Raw genomic sequence first — 12,857 nt, 5'->3', positions numbered from 1 at the left:
TTAATCCTTACAATTTAGTATGCTATTTTTGTGTACAAGGGTACTTTAAAAATTTGGGGAAAAATAGAATTAAAAAATAATCTGAATCTTTCCACAAAGTTTTTGAAGTATACTCGTGTTATTACTCTGTTACTCAGGCTTTTCTAGTTGAGAAATGGAATATTGTTGTTTAATTAAGCAGTTTTGACTTTCTGAATTCTTTAGTTTAATTAAAATTAAAATATCTACCTATTGTGCTGGACCCAAGATTCAAATGAGTAAGTTTCTAAAATTCAGTTATTTTGCAGAGGGATTTCATGCATACATTTTAAGCAATATGTCTGTAATTTCATGATTGTAATGAATTAAACCTCCTTGAAAACATAATTACATTTCTGTTTGTAGAGTTCAGATCATTCAGGATCAACAACTCCGTCATCCAGTCAGGAAACCTTGTCTTTAGCTGCCAGTTCTTCCTCAGAAGGATTGAGGCAGCGTACCCTTCCACAAGCACAAGCCGACCCAGCACAGAGTCATCAGTTTCCATATGTAATACAAGGGTAAGTGAAATCGTGGTAGCTATGGATCATAACTGGGGCTCCCTAAAAGTCAGTTACTTTATTTTTTATTTTTACTGTATCCCCTTTGTGGGAAAGTACATTTGAAATTTATTCATGTACCTGATTTTATATTTTGAGATCTAGAAGGTTAAGTAGAGCAGTGCTTTTTAAAGCTGATCGTACATCAGAATCGTCTGGGCAGTGCTATTCAGTTTTTAATGTTCCCACTAATCACCTGAGGATCTTGTTAAGATGTGGGTTCTGGGTCTGATGGGGCCTGAGATTCTGCATTTCTAACAAACTCCCAGGTGATGCTGATGCTTCTGATTCTTGGACCGCACTTTGAATAGCAAAGATCTAGTTAACTAAGTTTTTTTTTTTCCCCCCCACTTAGTCTTACTCTATTGATCTACCCAGTTTAATCTTCTGGGGAGTAGATAGGGGAGTGAAGGTGTATCTGGAAGAGTATAGGGCCCAGCAATCTGTTTTTTAAAAATTACATAGGTGTAAAACCATGATGTATTATAAGGATATGCTAACCATTGCATGTTATCCAGAATCTTTGCTGTATTGAGGGTTCTGTAGAAGAGTTTTCTCAAGAAGCTTGCTATGGCTACCTTACATTTAGCAATTGTAGCAGGCCTCTTGGCAGTTCTGGAGGAAATGCAGTCAACAGCCACGAGTAAAGCACATCTTTCAGACAGCTCAGAGAGTAGGATCTTGAAGACTATGGCTTAGACCTGGGGTGTGTCTGAAAGCAGAGTATTTTTCTGGGGTATTATTACTTGTTAGTTTTGACATAAAGGAACCTGAGTTACAGGTAGTGACAGTCGTTTTGCATTGCTTATCAAGCCATGGGGTGCAATGTGTGGCAATGATCCCAGTCCATGTTGGTGGGGCTGGAAATGAGAAAATGGCTAGGACCCTGCAGTGGTAATGTAGGTGATGTAACCAAGGAGTAGCTATTGACTGCTGTGCTAAGCAGAATGGCACAAACATTCAGGTGTTTTTTACTTAGAACTTTTAACTTAATTCAGTTCTTAATATAGAAGAACAAAGCTGACTATGTAGCAAAATATAAGAAAATTCATTTGTCTCATGTTTCTTGAATGTGAAGTCTTTCCTTTCAAAGTAAGTGTTTAGATGAGGCTGGTTGTAGACTTTTATAAAGTACCTGTGAAACTATTTTTGCTTTCAGAAAATGATTACCATAAAACAAAATTTAGTTATTTGTAAAAAGCAATGTTCTTAGGGCTTTTGTTATGGAGTAGCTTAAAATACTTTCTATCTTATGATGGTGATTTATTTTCTTTCTTTTTTGCATAGTAAGATAGTTCAATTCCTCTCAATTTCTACAGAGTGATTTTACTAATTTTATTTGGTGGTAGTGGTGAGAGGTGGGAGTATTATAAATAAGCCTGGAAGAATACATAATGACATGTTAATAGTGGTTATCTCTGGATGATAAAATTTTTAACTCATTCTCACATATTTTGTAATAAAACAGAGCTAATAAGATTGCAGGTCTTCAGAATAACATCATACATATCTTGGTGAAAGATGAATAATTTCTCTAAACTAGGTTGTTGAGTAAATCAAGAAACATGAGAGACAAAGGCATTCAGCTCTTAGAAGTAAACAGATCAGAAAAATCTGAAATAGTGTTTATTTTGCCTAAAGAGAGTATTAAAATGGTAAGTATCAAAACCTTTAAAAGATATTTGAACTTCACTTAGGGAATCTATTACTGGATGACTATTTGATTGTAAATCAGGAGGGCAGTATAACTTAGTGGTTGTACAGATTCTGGAACCTGCCTGCCTGCAATTGAGTCCTGGCTGTATTCACTCACTACCCTGGGCAAGTTTCTTAACTACTGTGCTTCACTTTTCCAATTATGTGGGGGAAAATGGTACTTATCCTACAGGATTTCTATGTGGATTAAAAGAGTTAATTTATATAAAGTGGTTAAAATAGTAACTGGCGCATAGTGATGTGTTAGCAGTTATATATAAGTTCATTTGTCCTCATAAGTGAATGTTGTACATTCATTCAGCAATCAAATTTATAGGAATCTGTGTGTCTGGTACACTGAAACATTCAAATGAATGAATGCCAGTGCTAGGTGCTGGAAAATAAGTCTTTACATTTGGAGAGAGCACCGTTGTGATTTACAAAGCAATTGACATGAAAGTTCACTAAATAGGTTATTCAGTTTAACATAGCATGATTTAACTTAATCTCATAGTTGTCATTTTTTTTACTAATGAAGACTTTATATCTTTCCTTTAGTAAATTTTATTTAACATAGCCTGAGTCTTAATTGTGCAAGAGCATTAATTTAGTGACCTTGAAAAATTCACCGTTAAAATAAAAGCTCAGTGCAGCTTATATTTAACCAGTCTGTATGTATTTTTCACTTTGTAGCTTAGTATTGTCAATCTTTAGTGAGCTTGTTAAAATTTCTAATTCCTAGTCCTTACAGGACTGCAGTTTTAAATCCCTCGTTTTGGGGTGGTGCTCAGGAATCTGCCAACTTAACAATACCCTGGGAACCTCATTTTGAGAAATCATAATGCAGGTGTTTATTTGTCTACCTAGCTCTTTAGGAAGCATGAGAAGAACAAAGTAGTACCTGTACATCACCACGTTGGCTATTCATTTGTGAAGTCACATTTATAAATCCTGACTGACTGGTTTTGAACTCAGTCTGTTGTGCTGTCACATTTATTTACTTTAACTCCAAAATTGGTGGTTGGTTAATGGAATGCCCAGTTTTGTACATTCAGTTTTTCCATATGAAATGTACATCTTTGTTTTTATAATAAAGCTGAAAATCTGTTCATTGTTCCCTTCTATATTGTCTGGTTTTTTAAAAGTAAAGATTGCTTGTAGCCTACCACCGAGAAATAACCATTACTAACATTTTTATAAATATCCTTCCAGACACTTTTCTATGTATACTTTTTAAATGGAAATATACTGTTTATTGTATCTTGTAAACCTTTTTTTAAAACATAATATAGCTTGGATGTATTTCCAGGTCATACATAAATCTGCAATATTTAAGTCTATATGATTTTTCATTTTTGAATGTACTAATTTGTTCGCTCTTCTGTTGATGGTTTTGCTGCATAATAACCTTAAAATCTCAGTGGATTACAACAACAGACTTTGCTCACAGTTCTGTTAGTCACCCTGGACAGCCCTGCCTCAGGCTGTAGGTTGAGTTAAGATCTGTTTCATGTTTCTCATTCTCTGTGGATCAGTAATTCCCCAGTACATGTTTTTCTCATGGCAAATGACGAGAACTCAAGAGGGCAAGCTAACCAGTGAGCACATTTAAAGCTTTGTACATATTACATTTACTAAGATTGCATTGACCAAAGCAGGTCACATGGCCACTGTCAACAGCATTGGGGTTGGGGGAAGTATTGCAAAGTTACAGCCGGTGCTGTGCTGGTGAATGCTTAAAAGCTGGCTTTTCCAGGGGAATAAAAAAGCCCTGGGTTTGTAGCATTGCTCATTTCCGTGGTGTAAATACTACTACCATGTCTGATTTCAAGATACCCAGGGTTGGCTCACAAAATTCCTAAAGTTTAGTAGTCTGCTCTCATAAGCCAGTATGAGCCAGTATGAGCCAGCTTTGCCACTATGTGGCAGAGGGTGCGTGTATAATCCTGTTATAGAAGAGTGAAAAATTGGGGCAATCTTCTACCATAAACGTTGGGGTTTTTTCCCTACTAATCATCATCACAATCAACATTATTAAACGTGCTCATGCATTAGCAGTTATTGTTCTTAGCATAAGTTATGAGAAGAATTCCTGAGTTAAAGTCTTCTTAAGACTTTCTGAGTCTCTTAAAAGACTATTGCAGAATTGTAGCAAAGTTGTACCAGTTTATTCTCCCAATAACAGTTGTTAAAGAGCTCCATTCTCTATACCTGTACAAATATATACTTGCCAGTGTGATAGATTGTCCTTGTTTTAATATGAGATATGATAAAGAGGCATTCTTTTTGTTTTGTGAATTGCTGATTTGTTGGTATCTCTAAACATTCATTTGTGACAGTTCTTTATTTAAAAGGATATTAATAATTAATGCTTACTGAGCGTTAGCACAAGCTAAGCATTGTATTAAGCACATATACATGCTTTATTTCATTAAATTTTACAGCAATTCTGTGAACTGGTTATTATTTTCTCCCATTTTGTGGATGAGGAGGCTGAGGCTTAAGGGTTTGCCCAAGTTCACAGAGTGGTCAGTAGTAAGGACTAGAATTAATATCCAAATCTGACTTGGAAATCTGTGTATGTTCTAAAAAGTTAAGAATTACAGAGGAGAAAAGATAAAGGCACTGGAAACTTCAACTATCAGGAACAAATCCTTTCACAGAAAACGTAAGTTAGCCTTACTTCCCTCGCCACTCCATACGAGCCAGGCAGCAACTGCACAGAATCCCCACTTTGTTGTGGGGACTTGCTAAAGTGACTCTCTATTTTGCCTATCATTTGTTTGAATATTTTTTCCTAGGTTATCATTTGTATTTTGACTTCATTTATAATGGTGTTCCTCCCCAACCCCCCACCCCCATTAAAAAAACTTTAGTCAGATCCATGGGTCAGATTTTAAGTACTGGTGACTGTGAGCAAATCTGTTCCTACAAAGACCCTGTGACTTTATCCAGTAAATGTTCACTCTAGAATGTGCTGTGTGCTAGGCACTGAAGATAGGAAAATAAATTCTGTACTTGCCCTGGCTGGAAGTAGGTCAGACAGGGAAATAAGTAACCGTCTGCTGATGTGCTGTCGTGCTCTCAAGGAGAGTGCTGCGGAGCCTGGAGGAGGAAATGACTGTCTCCTGGAGCAGTGGGGAGGGTTCAGAGGTGGTAGCATCTGAGCTGTCTCTCAGGGAAGTTGAGCAGGGAGAACAAAGCAAATGCAGAGAGTGTCAAAGAGGCAAATTGGGGAACAAGTGGGGATTCTGTGCAGTTGCTGCCTGGCTCGTATGGAGTGGCGAGGGAAGTAAGGCTAACTTACGTTTTCTGTGAAAGGATTTGTTCCTGATAGTTGAAGTTTCCAGTGCCTTTATCGTTTCTCCTCTGTAATTCTTAACTTTTTAGAACATACTAATGAATACGTTTTGGTATAGCTTTCAAGTATATAATTGTGAGTGACAATCTTTCTAGTTCTTGGTTTTTGCTATAATCTCTGTTGTACTCTACCATTTCCATGTGTTAGAGTGAATTTGTCTCACTCCTGTTTTTCTGTTTTGTTTTTATCCTATAGAACTAACGGGTAGAGCCTATCTGAGAATTTTTTTAAAAAGGTGTCAGAACTCCTGCTATCAGCTATGATTTCCTCCCACTTGTATATATCAGAAGTTTCTACACTGTGACTTTCCTGGGGCCAGAGGGAGGGACCATGTGATCCTCTTACTCTGTTTTCCTTGCCTAAAGAATATGACATTTTCTATGGAGACAGACATACTACACATTATGAATAGTTTCATTTTCCCTGTGTTTCTGCTTTTTTATTTGGCTCTTTGCCAAAAAAAAGGAAGGAAACAATTATTTTGAGTTATAAAAACAATATTTGTATATTAAAGAGTTCAGAAAAAAACAGTGAAAGAAAGGGGAAAATTACCTCATCTGATCATCTAAAGATGACTAACATTTTATATTTCCTTCCAGTATCCTTTTCTTTGCAAATGTTTTTCTTTAATATAGTTGTAATTTTTACTGTGTGGTTAACCTTACATGTTTTCATATAATGTTGAAAAATTAATTAAATGAAATTTACAAGTTACTAGATTAAATAGTTGCTTATAATCAGTACTTTAATTTCAGTGTTTGCTTGCTGTTTGAAAGAAAGTGAGCTGAAATGCCGGGTACTGATCAATCTTTATTAAAAGAAAAGAATCTGCAGGGCTGCACTCAAAGTTGAGAGCAGCAGCTGGGGCTGCCCTCAGAGTGGAGAGCAGCCCTAGGCATCGGGGTGGCAGAGCTTATCTAGGCTGTAGGGCTGGCTGATACAATCAGGGAGGGGTGTTGTGCTGATGCAGAAGCTATGTGACCAGGTTGGAGAATTGTGCCCTTGTGGCAGCAAAAGGATTTCTATCTCTTAGAAATCATGAGGTTTCTTACAACAGGAGGGGCTGGTGACCATTTCGTGCTTGGCTTTTCCTAAAATGGCACCGGTTATGTTCAGAACCTATCACTGTTCGTATGAAGTTGTTCAATATGTTTATTCTGCTAAATGCTAGAGATATAATAATGGATAAAGCCCATTTCCTATTCTTAGGAGCTCAGTCAGGTGAGAGAGACGGGAGAGTTAGCAGGCAATATCTTTTTTTAGTTATTTTCTAAGAGGTAGTACAAGCACATGGTATTATTTTAAAAATGAACAAAAAAGTGCACAGAGTTTCATTCCTGTGTCTCCCAGATATCCAGTTGCCTTCCTCAAAGGCAGTCAGTATTAGCTGTTCCCCTGTATCATTCCAGAGATAAAATGTGCTTGCACAAGTGTGTTATGTGTGCATGTGTGCATACACGTGTGTGTATTTTAGCTCAATAATAGCATACTTTCTATACCACTAGCCTACATCTTGTTTTTTCACCAAATATATTAATGATTGTCCCATATTAATACACAAGAGCTGTCCTATTCTTTATTAATTGAACAGTATACCACTATATAGATTAATATAATTTAATGAACCAGTTTCTGTTGATGTATATTTAGGTTAAACAGTCATTATTTTTATTCATTGATTTTTTTTTCATTTTTAGAGATGCTATTATATTTTTTAAACATTTGAAAAGTACAGAAAATATTATAATGAACCCCACTGTACCTAACACCCAGCTCCAACTATCAACAGACTACTGTTTTTCATCGGTTTCCCCTTATTCCTCCTCCTTTGGAGTTTTAAGCAAAACCTAGACATATCATTTCATCTGTAAATACTTTCCTGTGTATCTGTAACAGATATGACAGATAAGGGCTTTAAAAAATCTTAACCACAATACCATTAGAAAACTCAACAAAATTAGAAATTCTTTAATGTTATCTTATGCTCAATTTATGTTCAGTTTTTCCTGATGGTCTCAAATGTCTTTTTATAGTTTTGATTGAATCAGTATTCAAAGAGATTGACATATCGCATTGGGTTGTTTCTTTTTACAAGGTTTTTCTAATCTAATTTCCTTCTCCTCCACCCCCTCCCCCCACCCCGTTCTTTTTCTACTTCATGCCTGTTTTGTTGTTGTTCTGTGTTATCTGTCACAGTGGCCTTAATTTGGCTATGTCCTTGTGGTGTCATTTAGATTTTCCTCTATCCCCCATACTGTCTGTAAACTGGTAGTTAGATCTAGGGCCTGACTAAATTAAGTTAAGGATCAACTTTCTTATTTTAAGGAATTCTCTGTTGGTGGCTCTGTGTCCTTACATCACATCAGGAGGCACGTAAGTTTGGCTGTCTCACGTCTAGTCATGTTAAGATCGATCAGTGGGTTCAGGTGTTACCAGCCTCATCTATCTATCACAATGTTCTTTTTCAACCTTTTAGTAGCCATTGATGATCACTGACTAGACCCTCTATTTCATTAGTTGTTTCAAATGGTAATTTCCTAATTCTATCATTCCTCCTCCATTTGTTAGCTGTGTTTCTTATATAACGAATTTTCTCTCTTCATTTTGTTTCCTAAAATGTACTTCATTCAAGAAAGGTTTGATAAATGCTGGATTCTTTACCTTTATCCATTTTCAGAGTAATAAGTTGGTGCCCAAGTAACCTTAAAAAGTGGTAAATAAGGTTCTTTTTGCTTTTTATTTTTAGAGTATCATTGTGAACTTACAGCCTTGAAAGTATTTGTGTTTCTGTCTACAGAATGTCTATGTAATTAATGTAGTCATTTGTCTTGATACTCATATTGTCCTATCTTTGGCCTGTGGCAGCTTTCTATTTAATTTGTCTATGGTGTCCTTTTGACATGATTTTAGTCTTTTTTGATTATGTCTTAGACTCATACATGACCAGTTGACCTGGGCTCATCTTGACTCTGTCCCTGGGGAACCCTGATGGGAAATAGTATTTAGAGACACAGTCTAGATGCCAAAAAGTCCTCATTGCTACTTAGTTGTCTTGCCTCTAAGAAATATGTGTCTTCTAGAAAAAAGGAAAAAATAAAGAGTTTATACTGATATTTCAAATTCAGCTTAAAGATTAAAGGGTTTTTACAGATCTTTGATTTGTGGCTTTTATGTTGAAAATCTTGGTTCTGAATGAATTAGCATAATTACTTATTTGCTTTATCTATTATGTCTATATATATATTTTTTCCAATAGCTTTAAAATAGAAGTACTGTTTCCCCTTTTATAAAGATCACTGAATGTGGTTTAAAGTTTTTATGGTTCTTTCTGTTTTTAGGATTTATCCTACCAGGGATGTACAGTTAAAATACTGTGTTTCGAAATCAGTGGAATAGTTCTCTGTGCAGTTATGCTGTCAAACTTGACACATAGGTTCATTTGTTTTGGTCTAATTTTTTTTTTTTTATAGCTTGCTATGTTTTTTTTTCTTTTTTGATTCAGTTTTTTCTTAATTGCATAAAGCATTATTGTGGTTCCAAGTGTCAAAACAAGATACATTTAGAGAGGCTTACTTTCATTTTACTCTGTCCTCCTGTTCTTTCCCTCCTCATAATATTTTATTATTATTTTATTACCTTTATTATTTTTTGGTTTATCTTTCCATTGTTTCTTTGTGGAAAATATGTTTATGTACACACACATATGAATATACCTTCTCATTCTTACCACAAAAGGTAGCGCATTGTATATGTTCTTCTGCACCTTGCTTTTTAACAAAATATTACTTAAATATCCAGGAGGTCACTCCGTAGGAGTATATGGAGATCTTCATTCCTTTTTACAGCTGCATACTAATTCATTGAGTACATAAACTATGACATTCAATCTCCTATTGACAAATGTTTGAGTTATTTCCAGTCTTTGCTTTACAAATAATGTTTGTAGTGGAGAGTTTTGTGCATATATCCTATCATATTTTGACTATTTATATTAGGGATAGATTCCTAGAAGTAGGAAGGAATGAGTCAAAGTAGATAGGTCAGAGAGTAAATGCCTTTATAGGTGTGGTGCTGGGATAACTGGATATCCATATGCAGGAGAATGAAACTAGATCCATACCTCTCACCGTATACTAAAATCAACTCAAAATGGATTAAGGATTTAAATATACACCCTGAAACAATAAAACTTCTTAAAGAAAACATAGGAGAAACACTTCAGGAAATAGGACTGGACACAGACTTCATGAATACGACCCCAAAAGCACAGGCAACCAAAGGAAAAATAAACAAATGGGATTATATCAAACTAAAAAGCTTCTGCACAGCAAAAGAAACAATTAACAGAGTTAAAAGACAACCAACAGAGTGGGAGAAAATATTTGCAAAATATACATCTGACAAAGAATTAATATCCAGAATATATAAAAACAGGCAGTTTCAACATGGTGATAAGTACTATGGTAAGGTTCACTGTGTCTCTGTTTTTTTTTTGGCAGCTGGCTGGTACAGGGCTCTGTATTTTTTTTATTAATGGGCTTTTGTCCCTGTCTCCAGTTTCTCTCTATTATTAGGGGAAAGGGGGCTAGGAGTAGAAGTTTTCATGAGTGATTCCTAAGAGGGAGGCACAAAGGCTCAAAGGACAGAGATGTCAAGTTTTTTTGATATTTCATATTTCAGTAAGCTAATTTTCAGAAGGAGAATTACTTGGGCACTTGGATATGAGAACATTTTTAAAGGTCCTTAACTTTGTAAAATTGTTTTTAAAGGCTTATTCCAATTTATACTGCCACTAGCAGTGAAAGTTGGGTTTCACTTGTACCCCTTGGTAGTACTGGATATTTTTATTTAATCTTTTCTAATTTGGCAAATAAGCAAGAAAGCTACCTTTGCTTTAATTTGCACCTGTTATCCTAATGATTATTTCTGTTTCTATGAGTTCTTCATATAGAAAAGATATCAAGTACTATTTATTGAAAACACTTTTTTCTAAGCCCTCTTTAAATTTTGATGTCAAATGTGTAAAATTTTTAAAAAATTTTATTAATATTTATTTTTGTGGGGTACAGTGTGTGGTTTCAATACACGTATATACTGCACAATGATTCACTGAGGGTAGATAACATAGTTTTGTACCCGTTAGTCCACCTCTTTCAATATGTTGATTGCTTTTTTGTGTGCTTTCTTCTATTGCTTATAAGTTAGGAAAGTCCTTCTCCCTCCAAAGGTTTGTTAAGTAATTCTAGTTTCTTCTAGATTATCTGTGGTTTAACTCTTAATACTTTATTTCAGACCACTTGAAGCTTATTTGAATGTATGGAATGAGGTGAAGCTTTTAAACCCCCTCCCCCCACCACCAGTTTGGTAATCACTTTTCCTAGCATCAAATGATAATTCTCTATCCAGTTGTATCATGATGCATCCTCTAAAATATATTAAATTCTTATGTAATATGTTTCATTGATTATTCCTATATATTTTAATTTTAACTTTATAATTTAGTATCAAATAAATCCTTTATTTCTTGTTTTCTGGAGAGTGCCAAATGTGTACCATCTTGTCTGTGGGGTAATAAGGACAATTGAAAATTATAGTATGTCATCTTGGGCCTGGAATGTACTTTAGCAGTTATATAATCCAGTAGTTTTTAACTTATTGGAGAAAAATGGAGGAAGCATATCGGAATTATTGAGGGTGTTTTAGTTATTTTGGCAACCTGTTTTTAATAATCACTTTATGTTCTCCTTATGTTCTGGGCTGCAGTAGGGTGAGGTGGGAAGCTGTAGGATTTTTTAAAAGTGATTATTAGTGGCCTTTCTTCCTTTGACCTTTCAACCATGACAAAGTCTAGCCTTCCCAATTTATAGTTGAAGTAATAGCCTTGTTTGATTATATTTCTTATTATTTTTTTCCTTTAAGTTTTGTTTTTATTAAAACAGTAGGCTAAATCTATCTTCTTTTTATATTTCTTATTAATGGTAGAGATTGGTGGAGCTCTACTTTCTAGGAGGATGGGTTTTTTCCCTAATTGGGAATTCTAATAATTTAAAATATACACCTAGGTGCAAACCTCATATTGCTGGTAATACTGATTTAGGTAGTTTTCAGATTTACTCAGGGATACATCAGCTCCCTGGTATAAATGCTGAGTTCTTTATACAAATCTTTTATAACACTTCTGTGCCCGGGTGATATGGATTTCTCTCCAGGTTTGATCACTAATTGACATCTTTTTATAGGTATAGCTGGGTTAAGTTTCTCTTTCCCTTTTCATACAGGACTTTAAATTGCTGGCAGGAGCTCGAATGAAGGCTTCTCTGCTTTTCCTTCTTAATTGTGTATGAGGCACATCTTGGGAAGGGAGAGAGCTGTGTTCAAGCAGTTGAAGGATCTTTTGAGAATGGCAGCCACTGTATGGCTCCTGTTACTCCTCCAAGGATAAGGAGAGTTCAGATAATGTGTAGGGGAGCTGGTGTCTTCCCTAGTGTCAGGTTTCCTCATACAGTCTGTTGACTAGTCTTGGCCCCCGAGCTCCTCTAAATTAGGTTTCTATAATCAATTATTACTAATTGTATGTGTAAACAGCTTTTAGAATAGAAAATTATAGTTAATGAATTTGTTAATTATTCTTGTCTCATTCTGGATAGACCAAACTAATATCAACTAAAAATAAAATTTATGTAATATGAAGAAGAGGAGAGTTAGCAAATTCACAAATTCTGCATTTACTTATATATTTATCCCTGTAGTTATCTTGACTTTTGTGAATTTCTCCAAATCTTGCACTACACACTTTTGAGTCTAGTTCAGAGTTAGAGGTAGAGGAGAGTAAAAATAAAACTGGCTAACATGTACTGAATACACAGAGTAACAATCCTACGAGGAAGAGTCTATTACGAACTCCATTTTAGAAATGAGGAAACTGAGGCATAGAAAAGCTAAATGTGACCTTCTATAAGTTTTACTGAGTTAATAGAATTTTAACTTACTAATCTTGGCTCTGTAAAGAATATTTTACAGGTTTTTATGTTTGTTTTTTAATTTAACAGCTAATAGTTGCCATATCTTTAATAATATTTCATTACTGATGTAAATATCATTTGGCTAGTTCCCCAGTTCCTCAACATATTTTGTCCTGAAGTTTATTTTAGGGCTTTGGTTCTTAAATGAAAGTATTTTTGGCCTTATGTGCTGAAATGAGAAGATAACAAATGTTCAGTCTT

General features: G+C 35.1%; 1 protein-coding gene across 5 annotated transcripts in view; it reads left to right on the top strand.

Annotated features, from left to right (window-relative positions):
* Positions 1-12,857, top strand: part of HERPUD2 (HERPUD family member 2) — a 48,028-nt gene that overhangs the window by 29,619 nt on the left and 5,552 nt on the right. For all 5 annotated transcript variants that reach the window (XM_063114230.1, XM_063114227.1, XM_063114229.1 and 2 more), the window contains one exon: positions 385-539. In XM_063114230.1, the coding sequence (XP_062970300.1) occupies positions 385-539 (155 nt within the window). The remainder of the gene's footprint in view (positions 1-384; positions 540-12,857) is intronic.

Source organism: Cynocephalus volans, chromosome 11 (assembly GCF_027409185.1).
Source record: "Cynocephalus volans isolate mCynVol1 chromosome 11, mCynVol1.pri, whole genome shotgun sequence".
NCBI classification, from domain to species: domain Eukaryota; kingdom Metazoa; phylum Chordata; class Mammalia; order Dermoptera; family Cynocephalidae; genus Cynocephalus; species Cynocephalus volans.
This window is presented reverse-complemented; position numbering and strand designations above follow the sequence as displayed.